At 61.2% G+C, this 19,247-nt stretch overlaps 1 protein-coding gene across 1 annotated transcript in view; it reads right to left on the reverse strand.

The window, feature by feature from the left end:
- Positions 1-2,139: 2,139 nt before the first annotated feature.
- ADPRHL1 (ADP-ribosylhydrolase like 1) overlaps positions 2,140-19,247 on the reverse strand; it is a 33,973-nt gene continuing 16,865 nt past the window's right edge. The window contains exon 8 of the mRNA XM_044779659.2: positions 2,140-10,417. Within this exon, the coding sequence (XP_044635594.2) occupies positions 6,550-10,417 (3,868 nt within the window). The 3' untranslated portion in view covers positions 2,140-6,549. The remainder of the gene's footprint in view (positions 10,418-19,247) is intronic.

Raw genomic sequence — 19,247 nt, forward strand, 5'->3', positions numbered from 1 at the left:
AAGCAGTGCTCAGGGGCCGAAGGCTCGTCAGTGGGAGAGAAAGGAGCCTGCTGGCTGGTTCTGCTCCTCCTGCGGCCCCCGAGTAACCCTTCTCTACAAAACCAGAAGCCACAGAAGCCCCACTGGGCCCCCGCCCTGGCTATCAGGACGACGGGAGCGCCTGTCTGTGTGCGAGTGGCACTGGATGGGCCCAATGTAGACCCAGCCTGGGGAGGCCGGCCCTGGGTTTGGGCTCACGTGGAGGGGAGCCAGGATTCCCTGTAGGGGCTGCAGAATGAAAACTCTCCAACCCTGGGGCCACGTGAGGACTGATGTCTGCCCACTGAGGGCATCCCTGATGCTGGGTTGGGGCCCCTCTAGACTCTGAAACAAAGCCAGTTTCTTTTCCGGTTGAGGGAGCAGGGTGGCTTCCCGTTGGGGTGCCTCCCCTCGTCCTCCTGCCGTATATTGTTTTGTTTTAGTCATATGTGTTATAAAACAAAACTAAACTGAGAAAATCTTAAAGATCTTACTGGCTTTATCTAACGAGTCGTGAGTCGGGGAGCATCCACTCTGGCAGAGAGAAAGGAGCCCAAGGAGCCGTCCAGAAGCAGCCATTTGTGGGCAGAAGGGGGAGGAACAAGCAGGTGATTCCAGGCAGAAAAGGCAGGCTGGTTCTTGCAAGGTCACTTTCCTGCAGGGCCTGGCCGGGGTCCATCAGGTGGTTTATCCACCTGGCAGTCGCTGACCAGGTGATGCCTGAGTGATGGTGGCCGGCTCCGCTCCTGGGGGAGCTGAAACTGTGGTTAGGTCTCGGTTTGGGGACAGGGGCCTGGCATAAGCGACTCCACTGGGCCTGCTGTCTTGTTTTTAACGCACTCTAAACGGCCTGCTGCCGCTGTCAGAGCCCGGGGAGGTAAGAAATTCATTATTTTAATTGTTTCCTTGTCGTCATTACCGATCAAGGGAGCAATGGAAACCAGTAATTTATTGAGTGATTTCTTTTGTCTTTATTTCTGAAAGATTTAAAAAATCCTCCTCTAGTCACAGATTTGCAGATTCACCCTCTCCTTCAAGTCTGTGATTACAATACGACCCTGGTGCAGCAGACTCCAGAGGACCAGCCATCTGCGGAGTTAGGCAGCCCCCTCTCTGTAGGACCAGGACGACACGGCCTGTGGCCCCGAGACGCTGCGATTAATAAGATAAATGTGTTTGGGTTTTGTCCCGGTTCCCGGCACCGAGCTCCTGAGACCTCAGAAATCCCTGGGTGATGGGGTTTGTTGTTCGTAAGAGGCCCCTTCCAACCACACCTGAGTTCATGCTGGTGCGGTGACTCTGGGAGGGTGGGGCTCCTGGGCTCCGAGCACATCTGGTGCAGGAGGGCGCCGCACCCCAGCTCGGCCGGCACAGAGGCTTCTGTGCTAGGGACCCTCTGGACCTCGGTCTACGTGCCTCTTCATCTGGCTGTTCACGCGCATCCTTTATAACAAGCCAGGAAACACGAGCAAGTGTTTCTCTGAGTTCCGTGAGTGGCCCTGAGTGGAAGGAGGGGGACATGGTGACGTCATCTCATGTAGCTCCTGACACTAAGGAGGGTTTCGGGACGAGAAGGGCTTGGGGCTCCCCAAACCCACCCCACTAACAGTGCTCAGCCCCCGGGCCCAGCCGCTCTGGGAGGACGCGGTGCAGGTCACCCCCTCCGACGGCCTCGGTGCCCTCATGCAGACCTACGAGCTCCCCTCGCTTCGGGCACGGCAGCTCCTCTGCATCGCAAGGCTGTGTCCCGACCCCTGGCCCCCCACGCCCCTCGTTCCTCTCCTGGCCGTCTGCCTGGCGTCCCCGGGGGGTGCTCAGCTCCAGCCCACCTGGCCCACAGAACAGTTTATTCCCTCTCTCCCGGGGCCCAGGGTGTCCTGGGAAGGCCTGCCTATTGCTCCCAAGCACAGCCGCACCCCCAAGGGATTCTCCCCCCACCCAGTGAGGCCTCCTGGAGGATGGAGGAGCCTCCTCCACTGTCACTTGCTGACTGACTCTCCCCACACGTGGCCGTCCAGGGTCGGCCACACATGCTGTGCTGGATCCAGGCCCCACAGCTGCTTTCTGACATGAAATTCCTACCTCCTTCATGAAACCCCTCAGAGAGGCAAGGAAGAGATCTGTGATGAGCAGGTATTTTATTTCCTTTCATGAAATTATTTCCAGCTGAATAATGTTAGTAAAAATTCCAAAGAGAGAATACAAGAAAATGCATTTAGTAACTTTTTTTTTTTTGATGAGGAAGATTTGCCCTGAGTTAACAGCTGTGCCAGTCTTCCTCTGTTTTGTACATGGGTTGCCGCCACAGCATGGCCACCCATGAGAAGTGTAGGTCTGTGCTGGGAAGTGAACACAGGCTGCTGAAGTGGAGCACGTCGAACGAACTCAACCACCAGGCCGTGGGGGTGGCCCCAGTAACTTTTTCCTAAGGTATCCACTTTAGAGGTGTTTAGTACACAAAGGAGGGTAACGCTGAGTAAACAGCTGTGGGTAAATACAAAATCATAGTTAAAAGATAAACAGCAAAGACGCCTCGTTAGAAAGACAAGGAAGCGACACTGAATTTGTAAAATTCTAAATGACGACTTTCTGGGGCGACGCGTCTGAAACAGAAGCACCTGGAGAGTCTTCAAGGATGAGGGTCCCCTCAGGGAGTGTGCGTGTGGCTCACAGACGGGTCTGTGACCAGGAGGAGCCGCAAAGAGCTGACAGGAGGTGTCAGTGGACACAAAGCATCAAAGCCGCCACCTAAAGGTTAATGTGAAATATCCTTTGTTTTTACTTAGTTTTATTTAAAGTCCCGACGTCCAGGAGCCCACCATCTTCTGCAGTGATGTCCCCCCGGAGGCTCGTGGGCCGCCGTCTGTGGAAATGACGGCCGTGTGTGCAGAGTGAACCCCTGCTCCAGCAGCTCTCCTCCGACTGGAGGGTCTTGGTGTCACGTGAACACACACCGACCTCTGTCACATCCTCGGACACGGCCGTTCTCGGCTCTTCTCTGTGGAGCTGCCCGGGGAACGGCGTTCGGGGTGGTGTTACCCGTGGCCGTCTGGTGGATCCGGGGCAAGGCCCTGCAGCTGAGCCGGGGCCTGCCGTCTGGGTCACAGGCTCACCAGCACCCGATGGACATGCAGGGACTCAGCAGACAGCACCCAATGGACGTGCGGGCGACTCCCAACGGACATGCGGGGCTCAGCGGGCAGCACCTAACAGATGTGCGGGGCTCAGCAGGTGGTTCTCTGAAGCTGCAGCCTGGAGGAGATTCTGACCATTTTTCCCAACACTTAAAATCATACCACTTGTGCCTCCTCCAGCAAAGTTTCTGGTCTATGTAAAAATAGCAACAACCCCCACTGCTTCTTATTTTAAAAAGGGAACGCCCAGTGAACATATTTTTATCTCCTCTGTCTGTCCTCGTGGTCTTTGCCAAATGTTGCCTCGAGTGCTTTGTGGAACAAAGTATAAAGAAAGAAAGAGGGGCCGGCTCCATGGCCGAGTGGTTAAGTTTGCGCACTCCGCTGCGGCGGCCCAGGGTTCGGATCCTGGGCCCGGACATGGCACCGCTCATCCGGCCGCGTTGAGGCGGCGTCCCACATCTCACAACTAGAAGGACCGGCAACTAAGATTTACAACTGTGTACAGGGGGAGTTTGGGGAGATAAAGCAGGAAAAAAAAAAAAAAGATTGGCAACAGTTGTTAGCCCAGGTACCAATCCTTAAAAAAAAAAGAGGAAGATTGGCAACAGCTGTTAGCCCAGGTTTCAATCTTTAAAAAAAAAAAAAAAAGAAAGAAAATAAATAAGATGGTGCCCATCTTAAGTCCCCATCCCGGCGGCAGCGAGGACGCCCCTGGGCGCGAGCAGGTGCTGTCAGCAGGGCTGGGAGAGCCCCCTCGTCTGCGGGCCTGTGCGCCCACCCTGCGCACTCGTCTCATGAGCATCCTGGGTTCTGCAGCTCCGGGAGGCAACCCCAAGTCTGGGTGCTGGCTTCCCGAGACTCCTGGGGAGGGGGCACCTGGACCCCCACAGCCGCTCTTTGAGAAGACGGGCACCCCATCCTCCCAGCAGAGGTGGAACGAACAGCACCCAAACCAGTGGCCTTGGCCCCGTCCACCCTGTGAGCAGGAGCGACACGCAGTGGGGGAGGCGCCTGCCCGGCTCCACTCCCAGAAGTCAGGGTCCTCAACCACGTGTCCAGACACTGGGCACGGGGCAGCACCGTGCGTGTCGCACACGCCGACTCATGCTGCTAACAGCCAGCAGGCCAGGCTGACACCCACATGGTTAGGCCCAGAGCACAGTCCCATCACTGCCCTTGGAGGGGTGCCTAGCACCGCAGTCCAGCCCAGCACCCCGGGCGCCCCCACGGCACTCTCAGCTGCACCTGCTGTTGCACTTGGGGGAGTTTCCCCTCTGCTCGGTTCTAAATCAGTTGCCCGACTGCAGAGGGGAGAGCGGAGGACACGAGCCCATCCCTGGACGAGGCACAGCTGGCAGGCAGGGACCTCATGACTCCACTCAGCCCGCAGGAAGCTCGGCCACTCGGGTCACGTGCATAGCTGTCACGTCGGACGGAGGAGACACCACAGCGCCCGGCCTCGCCACGGACAGGACGGAAACCGACAAAGCCCGCTCTCACTGAGCGTCTGTTCAAAGCCTAACTCGGAGGAGACCTTCCTCAAAATGGTCCTTCAGATCATGGCACCCGTCGGGGAAGCTCCTCCAGGACTAGCAGATTGTTTAGGTCGCTCAGCTGCAAACGTCGCTGGGTCTTCAAACAGCAGAAATCCACTTGCCACAGGGAGGGTGTCATCGAGAACAGAGAGCTGGGCCGTGGGGAGGGTCCCAGCGGCGGCTCCTTCCGGAAACCCCGAGGCTCTGGTGTGTCCGCAGGGTGGACCGGGCAGCACACACGTCTGGTTTTCAAACGCGACCTCGTGGCCCCTGAAAACACACGTGCGCTGCAGCATCAGGTTTTTAAACCGCACACCAGACATGGTCCCAGCTGTGTCTGGGCCTTAGAAGAGACAGCTGGTCATCCGTGTGACTATTGATGGCTTTTATTTCCTAACCTTCACTGCTGTGCACAATTCACAATTTCTAGTCTGGAAACGCATTATCTCAGCAACGGAGCAGACGGGAGCAGTGTAAGGTCTCAGGCTGCGGCGGGAAACACCCGTGTGCCCCTCAGGAGAGGAGCAGCCGTCAAGAGAGCCAGCGTTCGCATCGTTAATCAGCGACAACACCAGGATCCCGGCAGGACTCAGAGGCCCCACAGAGGCTGCTGAGATGACGGTGAAGCACAGAGACAGTGTGGCGTGTCGCTTACCTCCTCCCACCAGTGTCCAAACGAGAGCTTCCTTGGGACGGGGCACATGGAACCGCAGAGCTGACGGCGACCATCGTCGCTCTGCATCGTCCCCTCCTGCAGCGACCTGGGCGTGTCCTGCGGGCTGCTCTGCTCCGGCGCAGCTGCCCGGGTGCCGGCCGTGCTCAGCAGGGACAGAAGGTGCCCGACCCCGGACCCCAGTGCCCTAACTCCACCTCCCTGCCCGTCATGCGGCTGGGTGGGGTCAGGGACTCGGTCCTCCCTGGGAGTCGCTGCAGCAAACCGAGGCTCCTGGCCCTTCTTCCAGAACGTGTGGGGCCACGTGGGCGGCGCCTGCATTGGCATCACAGGCCCTGACTCGGCACTTGGTGGGCGACTCACCTCCCCAGACCACGTCGAGGGGGCCGCACAGGCTGCGTCTGAGCAAGGCAGGGGCCACAGTCCAAGGCCGGCCACACTTGTGCCTGCAGATGACCCCACAAGGGGAGGAAGACACTCAAAGCCCGAAGCTGGGGGCCAGCCTGGTGGCGCAGCGGTTAAGTTCGCCCATTCCACTTCAGTGGTCCAGGGTTTGCTGGTTCGAATCCCAGGCATGGACTTACACACTGCTCATCAAGCCATGCTGTGGCGGCATCCCACATACAAACTAGAGGAAGATGGGCACAGATGTTAGCTCAGGGCCAGTCTTCCTCAGCAAAAAGAGGAGGATTGGTGGCAGATGTTAGCTCAGGGCTAATCTTCCTCAAAAAAGAAAATATAAAAACAAAACAAAATGACAGAAAAAAAAGCCCGAAGCTGACCTGGGCCCCCCAGATGGGACAGGACAGACGCATGCAAAGTCCAGCACCGCACGTTTGAGTGCTAAAAACAGCTCTTGGCTCAGTGAGAAGATGGACATGTGCAGACACCCTCGTGAGGCTGCCTCCGATGAAACAGAGAACGCATGGACACAAGGGGGCCTGGAGCCAACGCCTGTGTCCGAGTCTGTTCCTCGTCCTTGCTGTTCAAACCTCCTGCGGGGAAGCGCTGAGGCCGAGGCGCCGCGGGGCTCGCGATGCTGGGGGTGTCAGTCCTGGAGCCGGGACCCTCCGGGCTGAGTGCCGTCAGAGCGACAGGAAACCACAGGCCGACTGTTCAGGGAAAACGACACTCGGGCGAGGAGCGGAGCCTGGGGCGTGGGACGAGGCGGTGCGGGATGGGGGCCTCACTTTGGCGGCTCAACCGCGGCGTCGGCCCTGAGAGCGGCGGGTCTGAAGGACAGGTCGAAGGACCTCTGGTCGCAGAAGCTCTGGGCTCGGTACTTGGCCGAGCGTGCTGACCTCCGGCGATGCTCGGGCTCCCATGGGCCTCTCCCCACCCCGGGGGTGTCTGCGGGCCCCTCCTGGGCCTGGGCACCAGGTGTCTGGCGGCCCCCAGGCTGAGGCGGGGACCCTGCAGAGCCCCGGGCGGGCTCAGGGTGGTGACGGGGCTGGCTCTCAGCTGCCCTGGGGATGTCTGCGGGCCCCTCCTGGGCCGGGACGCCGGGCGTCTGGCGGCCCCCAGGCTGAGGTGGGGACCCTGCAGAGCCCCGGGTGGGCTCAGGGCGGGGACACAGCTGGCTCTCAGCCGCCCCAGGCCGCCGTTCTCCGGTCTTGAGCGGCGCTCTGGGCGCCCCCTGGGCGCCCCTGGGAGCCGGTCCCTGGGACTTTCCGCTATCGCCTGCAATGGGTGCCACTGCTGCCGAGCCACCTGTGGGCCGCGCCAGGTCGTGGGGCGCCATCCTGCCGGCCTGGGCCAGTGCCGGGCGCCCCAGCCTCTCTGAGGGGGAAGGTGCTTGGCTCTCTTCAGTGGGCGCACCGTGTCCGCGAGCGGGCTCCTCTTCACGCCTCCCCCGCTGCTGGAACAGATGTTCCAGGCCTTTCGCAGCTGACAGCCGGGGCGTCTCCACCTCAGTGGCCGTGGCCTCCACTGCCCGCTCATCCCTGGGTCGAGTCTGAGCCTTTTCAGCCCAACACACTGTGCCATTCTGGCCCCAAGGAGCTGCTCCCTCCTTTCCAGGACCAGCCAGTCCTGCAGGCCCTGAGGCCCCGTCCTCCCGGCCCCCCCGGCCTGCCTGTGGCTGTGGCCTCTCCCCAACCTTGACCTCCTCCAGAACACCGGCCCGCGTGCAGGATGCCATCTGCGGGCGCGCCTGGAGGTTGGGACACTCCTGAGGCGCCCTGTCCACCTGCTGGCCCTCTGCTGCCGTCGAGGGCGCCAAGGACGGCTGAGGTGTAGGCCCCGCGCTGGAAGGACGCTGCTTTCCCGATGCGGCGCGGTCCTCGTTCCTGGCCTGCTGGGGCTCAGAAGGCGCCGGCCCCCTGCCCGAGGTGTGGTGGGGCGGCCCCTTGGTGCGGCGTCCCTGTGGCAGGGGATGACTTGAGGGCGGCCCCAGGGACTTGGTGTCAGCCGCCGCAGGGCTGGCCTGCACGGACATGGTGTCCCTGCTTCCTCCTGCTGCCTTCGCCGTGCGCGCTGCCCATTCATTGGAAACACACGCGAGGGGATCATCATGCACAGATTGGGTGCCAGCGGCCTTGAGTGGGAGAGCGGCCTGGGGCTCTGCCGGGGACTCCGAGGCCAGAGGCCGCCGCGGCCCTGAGTCTTGGCGGATGCTGCTCTGTGCCGCTCTGCTGTGGGGCTCCCAGGGCCCACCGGGCGCCAGGAAGAGGGGGCGGCTGGGTTCTCGAGCAAGGTCCTCCGCTAGGAGACCATGGCATGTTGACAAGCTGCGCTCTCCCCTGTGCAGAGCCCTCCGCTCTTCGGCCACACTGTTTTCGGGGTTCAGGGCGTCACCGGGCGCTGGCGCTGTGTGACTCTTGGCCCCTTCAGCAGTCAACCACCCAGGGGCTCTGATGCTTGGTTCCGGGCGTCCATTTAAGGAGGACGGTCTGTGCTCGCCGAGGCCGCCGGTAGTGCTCTCCTCGGCCATCAGCAGGGGCTGGGCAGACGCGGGCAGTGGGGCCCGCCCGTGTTCTTGCTCATGCAGGATGTGCTTGTCCGTCGAGGTCAAACTCTCGGACCTTGTCCGGTCCTTGGGGGAGGCCGCCAGCAGGGCGGGGCCGCCCGCCCGGTGCTCCTCGCTGGGAGCCGGCCCTTGCTGCCAGCCAGAGGCAGAGCAGCGGGTCCCTCCTGGGCGGCTCTCCGACGCTGTGGTGTACCGTGATGGGGCGCCTTCATTGCGGGGTGGTGTTGCCCCTGATTCTGGCAGCTGCTGCTTCTCATGGGTGAGCTCGGAAACAGCGTCTGTGCAAACGTGCTCTCGAGCCTCATGCCGGTCCAGCTTCCCACGGCCGCCTTCGTGTCCCTTCCCTCCAGGGGAACTTGCCCATGGTTTCGGCATTGGCACTGCCTCGGGGGGGTGGCGATCAGTGCTGGCAGCCCCCTGTAGGGGCGTGGGGCTGGGGTCTGCCCAGTAGCCCTGCCGCGTACCTGGGGGCTCCCTCAGTCCAGCTGTGGCTGGGCCGCGGCTTCCACTCTCTGTGGTGGGAAACGGCGCTTCTGTGTTTCCGATCGCACTCTCTCCTCCCAGAGCGCCAGGACGCTGGTCCTCACCACCTGGTGCCCTTGGCGGCGTGGCATGAGGGGGCGGCATTTCGTGGACAACGGGAAGTCTGACCATTATCTGTGGAGGCTCGATGGCCGGCTGAGTGCGCTGAGCGGCCTGGGCTGCGTGCATGTTGAGCGGTGGGATACGTCCTGGTACATTCTCTTCTGGAAAATTCCTCTGGGTGGCGAAGAGGGGGTCTCTCTCTGAGTCTGAAATGGATCTTTCTGTTTCATCCTCCGAGCTGCAAACAGTCAATGTGACTGCGGGGGCCACCCCTGCCCCTCTCATCCCCCAGGTGTTGTCTGCAGTGCCCTCTGCCTGGGGGGCCCCCCTGCTGTCACCTCCTGCTGCCTGGATGTACCCTGGGCTGGCTGCTGCCAGTGGGGATGTGGTGGGCTTGCGGCCAGGAAGAGCTTCGCCCCTGCGGGAGGCAGGAGAGGGGGCTGGCTCAGGGACGCACTCGGGCCCTGCTCTGGGGGACACTGTTCCCGTGTGGTCCCTGGGAGCTGTGGTCATGGGCGCTGGGAACCCTGAGCACTCCCCACCAAGCCGCCCTTTTCCTGGTGTCTTGTTCCCCCCAGGTGCCGTCTCCCCCACACTGGGTGACGTGCCCGTTGCTGGTCTGGGCACACGCCCCAGATCTGAGCGGCTGATTTTGGCGCAGTGGGACAGCCAGCTCCTGGGGCCGCAGACGACAGTGGCGATGCTGAAGGCTGGCACGGGCTCGGCCGTGCAGGCCAGAAAGCGGGCGAGGGGCGTCCTGATGCAGGTGCTGGCAAGGGTGGCCATGCAGAGCACGCGGGCCTGAGGCCGGTGCATCTTCGTCCTCCGCAGGTTCTTCTTCTTTCGGTCCTCCGTGCGGAGCGGCAACACGCCGGCCTCGGAGTACAGACAGCCGCTCTGCTCGAACTTCTCCCGCAGCTTGGACAGGACTGAGTTCCTCTTGCCCGCTGTCCTCGGCAGGGGGCCTCCCGCAGCTCTGGGCCGCTCCGCGGGTGGCTTCTCCGCAGCCTCCTTCTCCTCTGCAGCCAAGAACATCTTCAGGATGTTTTTCACGATGCTCTTCCCGGCAGGCGGGCCCCACCGGGGCTTCTGGCTATGGATCGGCTCCCGGGTCTTCTCAAGGAGCTTGCCGATGGTGGCCGTCACCAAGCTCCTGCTGGGGCCCTGCTTGTCCTTGAAGATCAGCCTCCCTACCTCCCGGGTCTTCTTGAGACAGGGCTCCCGTCCAGGGCCCATGAACTTGGCCTGCAGGAGCTGGAAGCGCGTGGGCCGCCGGTGGGCATCCTGGGGCTCTGGCGTGCAGCTCACCTTTCTCCCCCCGCCCTCTGCCCTGTTGGCGGGAGGCAGCCCCCAGGGCCTGTCCTCGTGGTCGGTGACATAGAGCAGCAGGCTGCTGAGGATGGCGTGGGCGGCCGGGTGGCACGTCGCCTTGCTGACCTTCCTTTTCAGGGCTTGGGCGTCGATGGGCATCTTGTCACTGCAGATCTTGCCATTCTTGGGGCTGCAGGAAAAAAATTAATTGTTACAGATTTTATCATCATTTTTTCCAGGGTGACTCCATAGGACATTTCTTACGGAACTACCCCATTTTTAAATACCCCAAGAAGTCCAGGAGGAGGAACAGAAGGCTGGGGGTCTAGTGCGTCTCGGGGAAGTTGGGGACACCCACCACCTGTGTGGGTCATCGTTCCCTTCTCTGATAAGCAGCAGTGATTTCTGACCCGATGTCCACCTTCGCAAAGGCCTTTGGAAAGCCGACACTAAATAGATTTGTGAGAGCACTGTGGAAAAATGCTTTGCATATCAAAGGTATTTACATTTTTAAATAACAGTCATATGCTCGTACAAATAGGAAAAAGCCAGCATAAAGGATTTGTATTCTCTGTGTGGGTCTGTGCACGTCTCTGACTTGAAGTATGAAAAATGAGGTTCACATCGTAGTTACATCCTGACTCAGTCCCACGGGCGTGGGGTCCCCAGAGCCAAGCCTCTGAGGGATCAGTGAGACTGCCAGGCCCTGGGGGGGGGGGTACGGGGTGGTGGGGGCGCAGCCTTGTGTGGGGGTGTCCCTGGGGCAGGAGCCGCTGGGCCTGGTGGTGGACCCCTGGAGTGGGAGGGGGTGGGCTTGGCTACAGAGAGGAGGGGAAGAGAGCTGGGGGCCCCGGCTGGGACCTGCCTTCCTGAACCCCTTTGAAAACAGTCCCAGAGGAACCCCGACTGAGAGGCCCTGAGCCCAGCCCACACAGCCCTGTCCGTGAGACACTCATCAGCAAGGCCGCTGTGGCTCCCCCACCCCTGCCCAGCCACTGCAGGCCTCCTGGGGGCGGGGTCTCTGGTGTTTGAGGGGTTTCTCAGCCCAGCGTCCAGGCTGAAAGGCCCCCTCTGAGCGGCCTGGCGGCCAGGGGCGTGTCTGCCGACCATAGTGTCACAGCCGTGGGGTCCTCCCTGGAGGGGCAGAGCCGCCTCCCACCTCTCAGAGGAGAGCGTTGCTTGTAAAGATGCGCCCGGCAGCCCAGGAGACAAATGGGACGCAGAGCGAAGAGTATGGGAGGGAGGTCTTCGCCGTGTCGTCTACGATCCCACAACACTGGGAGCACCCTGGACGTCCCCCGTGGGCTGCTTAAATGGCTGCACGTCACGTTTATGGGAAAATAGCCCAGGGAAGTGCTCGTGCTGCGAAGCTGACCGCCGGGCCGCCGTGCCCGCCATGCGCTGCGGGAGCCGCACAGACTGAGAACAGGCCGAGCGACACGCAGGCACACATTTTGTACTTACGCGTCTTTCCGGAAAAAGAGTTCTCTGGTCAGAAGCCACACACGAATGTCCTTTCGCATGGCTGTGGGGACACTGTGCTGGCGTGATGGGGGGACCACAGCGCACCCCCCGGCCTCATCCCCACTCAGTGTGGACGGTTCCTCATGAGGCAACCTGCCCGTCCTCGGGTGAGCCCACTGGCCGACCCGGTGCCTGGGAATGCGACCCCATGCAGCAAATCGCAGGAGAATCCATCAGCAGGACCTTGGGCCCCTGCCTCTCAGGCTCCCTGAGAACCCAAATTCGCCTCGATGCCGTGGATTCAGACAGAAAGCGGCTGCTTTAGGAATCCTTGGACGCTGGTGGACATCGGAGCGCCGGGGGACTCCTTAGAATCCAGAGCGCTGGGCGGCACCCCCGGAGCCTCTGACTCAGTCCGTCTGTGAGGGGTGAGAACTCGCATTTGTGGCAAGTTCCCAGAGCCGCGAGGCTGCTGGCCCGGGGACCCTGCTCTGAGCACCGCTGGGACGGATGGAGACCTCCCAGCCTCGGACGGCCGTGGGTGTGGGGCACCTATGTGGGGAATCAGGCTCCTCAAACAAAACCCAAACCTGAACCCACTCCCAAGCCACCAGGTAGTGGGAGCCGGCCCGGCCGCCGGACAGCAGCTGCGTAGAAACGACTGGCAGCTGACCCCCAGGGTGCAGCTGCACCCTCCCTGGCACGAGGACGCCTGTCCGGTGCACCAAGCACCAGGTGCTCTCCCCGGGAAGGTGCTAGGCTGTGTCCTTGCAGCCGTTAGCCACCCAGGCTCCCTACATGCCCCAGGCCAGCATCAGGGACGGGGGAGCAGAGGGGTGGCCGACCCTGGTGCTGCTGGAACAGCCTTTGGCGCATCTGTTTGAGAAGATTGGCACTCTCAGGCCACACACATCTGTTTGAGAAGATTGGCGCTCTCAGGCCACACACATCTGTGGCGCCTGCATCATGCCAAGCCTGCCGCTTTCACGACTGCGCCCCCGGGCGTCTGCATACGTCCTCCCTCCGTTACCTCACCGAGGGCTGCCCAGGCGACCGGAAGTCTCTGTTACTTGCGGAGGAGGGCGTCAGCCAATGCCGGGCACCTGGTGGCCTAGGCCAGGGCATTTCAGGTGTTCCTTTGGGTCCCTGACGGCTCCCTCCCCGCCTGTCAAAGGTAGTCTGCAGGAGCCGCGGTGAGGAAGCCTGGGGCCGGCGAGGTGGTGGCGTGGCGTCCGTCCCTGGGGCTGGGGCGACAAAATCCGTGCTCAGCGCAGGTGGTCCTGTGACCGAGGGCTGCCACACACCACGTTTCTGCAGTGAGCCAGTGTCACCATGTGGTATGCAGCCCAGTGGCATCTCAGTGGGCAGCCCTTCCTCACTCCCCAGAGGCATGCGAGACGGTGGGCGTCCAGATGCTTTGGGGGTTCACCCCAGGCTCCGGGTTGGCCTTGCTGGGTGCTCCTCCCTTGCGGCCGGGCACTCTGCTCTGTGCGCACACGTTTATCTCTGTCTCTCGGGGTGGTCGTCAGCCCCCCGTATCTGAGCCATGTAACCGCGGAGACCATCAGTGACATGTGCAGAACTGGGCCTGGGATGTGTCTGAGCCCGGCTTCACGGAACGCCAGGGGGCTCGCCCCTAGACTGCCCGGACCTCAGTCCTGGCCGGACATCTGGGCCTCACAGGCACCTCACACGTGGCTGAACTCAACCCCGGACCCCCGAAGCCCTGCTCCCATTTTCCTACCATGGCACGTGGCACCTCCTGCCCCAGAAACACAGTCGTCCTTGTCCCCACACCCACAGCCAGGGCGGCCGAGCTCTGCGGCCCTCAGCCTGAGGGTGTGGAATCCGCTCCTGCCGCCTCCCTCGCCAGCCCCTCCTGTCTCCCGCTGCCTCTTGCAGCGGGGGCCGCATCTAGACACGGCTGCCGCTGTTTTAGGATCCGGTCCAGGCCCCTCCTGCCAAAAGGACCACAGACCCCAGCCACTCTCTGTGTCCACCCTCCTCCTTCACCACGGCCCCGCCCACCCTCCTCCTTCACCACGGCCCCGCCCACCCTCCTCCTTCACCACGGCCCCGCCCACCCTCCTCCTTCACCACGGTCCCGCCCACCCTCCTCCTTCACCACGGCCCCGCCCACCCTCCTCCTTCACCACGGCCCCGCCCACCCTCCTCCTTCACCACGGCCCCGCCCACCCTCCTCATTCACCACGGCCCCGCCGTGCAGCCTGCCGCCCATCCACGTGCCTCTACCCCCGCTCCCTCCTTCCTGCTGGCTGAGGTCTCGGCACAGACGCCCCTTCCGGGATCCTCCCGACCCTCCGGCTGGGTCCTCTGCGCTGCTCTGCAGTGCTCAGCACAGAGGCACTTTCTCGGCCTAATTACTGAAGTTCCATCTCTGCTGTCTTGCGTGAGTATCTTCACACAGAGTGGGGACCTTAGCTCTTAGCACATGGCGGGCCCGCAGTGTTTGTTGACTGAATTAACACCCCTGTGGCTAAGCATTGTGTGGCCAGCCTCCTGTCTCCTCAAGGGCTCTGGTCATGGGCCTCGCAGGCTGATTGTCACATGTGTGTGGGAGATCCCAGCTGAATGTGGAGGGGTTGCAGTGGCTGAGATGGGGATCTCAGCACCTCACGCCACGTGGACCTTTGGGGTCCAGGACTCCAGCTTCCAGGAGGCACCGGAAGCAGCCTCGCTGGGTCTGAGGTGGAGACAAGTGAGCTTCCAGAGCGGCCAGTCACACGGCCGGCCACATGGCCGGCCACCCAGCCCCGAGTCGTTGGCTGCCTTGGTCATTTCAATCATCTTCATGACTCTGCGGGCTGAGTTGCTCAGATGACTGAAATAGCCACACTGACGACGTGCTTAGGGGACACTGATGTCTGCAGAAAGGCCACGAGGATCAGCCACGTGCGACCTCAGTGCCACCTCACGTACCATGCCTGCCGGCCTCTGCGCCCCACCATCTGGTGGAAGGACAAAGAACCCAGCTGCAGCAGAGGCCCATCAGCCTCTCGTCGCCATCGAGGCGAATCTGGAAGAAGTGGAGAGACACGAAGCTCGGTATGGATTTACGCCATCGCTCGCTCTGGCGTCGGCCAGCGGTCTGTCTCAGCGTCTGGACACCGCCTCCCATGAGCCCCACGCCACAGTCCTGACACTGATCGTCTGTTCCAGGAAGCACAGCTGTGCCCTTTTGTGACAGTGACACCAGAGGAGCCACGCCCTGGGCTGGCCTTGCTACTCGTCCTTCTGACGGCATGTGGTCCTGCACCTGGTTTAGCTGTTCGGCCAGCGCGGGGCCTGCACGCCACGTGGAGGTTTGTTGGCCAGCTTTAAAGTACGACGTTGCTCAGCATCCCACTCAGCTGACAGCCACCAAAACCGCAGCGTCGCAGATCTGCCCCTCGCTGCCCACGGGAGCCCCACTGGCGCGCATTACAGCCCACGGGTAGAGTTTCAGAAAGTTCCCAGATGCTTTCACAATCATCTGGAGAAGTCTTCACTCCCAGAGAAGGTCAGGATGCTTTTCTAAGATTTATGGGCTGAGGAATAGGGGATTAGCTGGACCTCAAAGTTCTTTTTCGGGTGAGCCCTCCCTTGCCAAGGTGGCCTCGCCTGCGAGCCATCATGAGGCGTGGTAGATCAGGACAGTATCCCGGGGCTGTGATGAGAAAGGGAGACTGCTCGGCCTCCTTCCGTAAGTGGTGTGTTTACAACCATCGTGGATGAACGCTCCTCCTCGAGTTCGGCCTGCTTTTTCCATGGCTATCTCTGCTCTCCCTGGGCCGCCCCTGCCACTGGATGGACACCACGTTCTGTTTGCGAGATGTAGTGCATTGCGTGCTCACAACATCTGTGTCACAATAACCCTCCGAGCCATGTCCATTGTTGCTGCTGAGCTGGGCTCCTGCCCTCCCTGCAGGGACATCCTGCCCTGGTCTCCAGGCCCACGGGCTCAGCCCATCTGGCCCTCTGACCCCAACTTGCTCTCCCCACCTTGTGCACCGCTCCAGCTGTACTGGCCATGGTTCAGTTCCTAGCTCATTCCTGCCCCAGGGCCTTTGTGCAAGCTATTCCCTCTGCTTAGCACAGTCTGCCCTCGGGCTCCACATGCCCCATCCTGAGGTCACCCCCTGAACACACAACCGCCTGGGAGACCTCTTGCTGTAGCACTATCATCTGGGACTCGGGCACAGTTTCAAACACATCATGCATATTTTTGACTCGCTCCCCCACTAGAATGTAGCCCCGCGGGCAGGGAGCTACTTTGCCCAGAGCTGGCAGTAAGGTCAGGCTGGGCAGGACTCAGCATGGGCCTGCTCCTCCAGGCCGAGCTTCTGTCTTGTCAGCGCTCCCCAGAGGACTGTCGCAGGGTCCCTGGCTTTGTTCTCAGCCGCTGTCCCGCCAAGTGACCTGCCCCTGCCACTGGGGGGTGGACGCGGCGGAGCCGTGCAGGCCGGGAACCGAATAGTCTCTCGCAGGGGCCAGTGTAAACAGGAGGCCTGCAGTAAACAGTCCTAATTTAGCCCCGTCAGCAGCTCTGTTGGCGAGAGGTCACTCAAAAATACAAGGACACAGGAGCCTCCATGTGGGCCTGCCTTGACCACCAGCTGAACGCGCCCGTGGCATTACGGACAGGGTGGGACGGCAGACCCCGCCCTCCCTGGCTGAGATCCCCCAGTCCCTGCAGATCTCCCTGGCCATCCTGGCCAGCTGCGCCCCGACTCTCCGTCCTGCCTTCTCAGCGGGCGCTGGCCGACCCCGACCTGGCCTGCCCCCGCTCTGCCACTCACCAGCACACACCCGCCAGCCTCACAAAGCCTCTTCCCTCCGCCACCCTGGCACGGCTCTGCGGCCACCGAGGCCCCTCCCTCAGCAGGCCCGTCCCGCGGTCGGGGAGTAAAGGCAGCAGGGCAGCGCTCCCTTTGACCCGCCTGCACACCTTGGCGCCTGGCAGGGCCCCACACACAGCAGGCGCTCAATAAATGCCTCCCCTCAGGTGCTTTAGAGGCACCAATGGGCTCAGAAGGGGCCGGAATGAGAGCTGGGCTGCCTCCTGTTCTGCTCCCGCCTTTGCGGCCAGGCAGTCCCTGCATTTCCTCCTGGGACACCCCATCCCCACCTAGGGGCGGCTGACAGCAGGCCACGTGGCTGTCACACAGTGAGCCCACAGGGCTGATGCTGCTGTTGACGGCTGGTCAGAACCAGGAAGCAGCACGTCAACAGCAACTGTTTCCTAGTCAAGCTCAGTAACAGGTGTCTGTTCCAGGTTTGTTAGTGACCAGGTAGCTCACAGTGGAAACTGTGCCAATGAGTCAGAGTCAGAGAGCGTGAAGCTCCGTGTTTCCCTGGATATGAGTCTGGCTAAAGAACGGCAAGCAGCCGTCTGGGCTGGGGTCCCCCACGGTCTTGCCCCTGCACCTCACAGCCTGGTCCTGGCTCTGAAAGGGGCGTCTGTCCAACCCAGGCTGGCTGAGGCCCCGAGATTTAATAAGTGAGCAGGATGCTCCCCAAGACCTACTTACAACTCCTGCTGTGTGTGTGTGTAGCTCTGTGTGCGTCTGTGTGTAGCTCTGTGTGCGTCTGTGTGTGTGTAGCTCTCTGTGTGTGTATCTCTGTGTGTGTTCGTGTGCATGTCTGAGGTGTATAGGGAGCAAGAGACAATAATAAGGTGGATGGGCCTGGTGTTGGCAGTTGGCGAAGTGGGTGAGGGGCATGTGGGAGTTTTTGGGCAATTTTGTGACTTTTTGTGTGTTTGAAAACAAGCCATCTGGACAGGACGGGAAGCAAGCAAGGCCGCGGGTGACAAGTGGGCTTCGTGTCCACGAGGGTCTTGCTGGGGGAGGCAGGGACCTGGCCGAGTCCCGCTGAATTAGAGGTTAAGAAGCAGGAGCGGTCGACAGGCCGAGTGGGGTCCCCTCTCCATTCACTAACGGCCCCGACCTCTGGGCTGTGTCCTCTCTGCAGGACCGGCAGTAGCAGTGCCTGCCTGCCCCTCCCAGGAGGGAGCACAGTGGAGGGAACACTCGAGCAGTGGGGGTCGCAAGCAGAGCGCCAAGCGCTGAGGTGGCCCTGGGGGTGTGCCGTGGCTGGCGGGGCCGCAGGACGGTGTGGACCCTGTGAGTAGCCTGCTAGTCTCGCCAGGTGAGTTAGCCCTGCGTGGGGAGGAGGGACCGACTCTGCTGAACCTGCCTCGTTTCTGGCTTCCCGGTACAAAAACACTGGGAAAAGTGACCTAAATCTAAATGCAAACCCTCTTAAGCAGAGAGTCTGGGGATGTGAATTAATTGAAATCGGCCTGCAGTCTGGGAATTTCTGAGCAGTGTGGGGGACGCAGGAGGCTGCCCCAGCGTGCAGTCTTCCTGGGGCAGGACGTCCCAGCCGCGGGCAGCGCTCTGCGTCCGCCTGGCTCCAAAGAAAAGTCGCTGTGCTGCTGGCGGAGGTTCAGTTCTCAGAAGAGATGGGGAAGCCATGTTTTGAAGTAAACGTGAGGAGCAGCATTTTAAAATGTCGCTTAAGAAATGGATACACCTTAAAACTATGTCAACAGGGGTCCAGTTACAATTCCACGTGTAAATGGAGCATCGGGCCGCAGTCAAAAAGACTGAGGTGGACGCGTGATGATGACACAGAAAAACAGTCAAAACCAGCTAAGTGAAAAATGCCGAAAGGAAACCATGGCGTATTCTAAATTCCTCTTCGTGGAGAGAAATCGTGTGTGTGTGTGTGTGTGTGTGACAGAAACGCGAGTGTGCAAACGCAGCCCTGGTGTGTGTAGAGACACTTCTGGAAGGATCCTCGAGGAAGCGTGGCTGAGGTTTCTCTGGCTGGCGTGTGAGCCGGGTGCGGCCTCCACACGCCCCGTTCCTGGCATCTGAGACTCTGCAGCTGTGCGTGTGCTGCCTTTATAATAAAATAAAACCAGCAAGGGTCACATTTTAAAAGTTTGAGTAGGTGAAGCATTCACCTCATTCCTGTTTATGGCTTTTTCTTTTCCACTTTTGCGTTTCCCTGTGATGGGAAATAAAGTGGGGGACAGCTTCTATCTTATGATCTATGAATTTTGGTGGGCGTGTTTGAACTCGGAATCTCCCTGTAAATGGATGGCTCCCCGGCTCCCGAGGGCGAATGTAATTCTCCTAAACGGTCAATAAGATGGAGACCGACCAGCCTTCCTCTAATCCGCCTGCTCCTGGCTCATTTGGGGCGGCGTCTCCTCCGCACAGCAGAATGGAAAGACCCCCGTCAGTGAGCTGGTGAGGGGTCTCACCCCAGAACGGCGAGCCTCGTGTGACGCGCGTTAGGAAAAGCGTGACTCGCCTTACCTGGGTTTCTGCTCCTGGAAGGCGGTTCTCGGTCCACCTCCCCACACTGGCTCACACCCGTCTGTCCCGCCCCCACAGCCCAGGACAGCAGGAGTGGCCAGGAAGCGGAGGGCGGGCGGGCGGTCCCGAGAGGCCTCAGCGCCCGAGCATCTGCCAGCGAGGGTCCCAAGGCTCTGGGGACCGTGGGCTGTGCTCAGGAGCAAGCCTTCGGAAGCAGAGGCTGCC

This window comes from Equus asinus, chromosome 11 (genome assembly GCF_041296235.1).
Source record: "Equus asinus isolate D_3611 breed Donkey chromosome 11, EquAss-T2T_v2, whole genome shotgun sequence".
Classification (NCBI taxonomy): domain Eukaryota; kingdom Metazoa; phylum Chordata; class Mammalia; order Perissodactyla; family Equidae; genus Equus; species Equus asinus.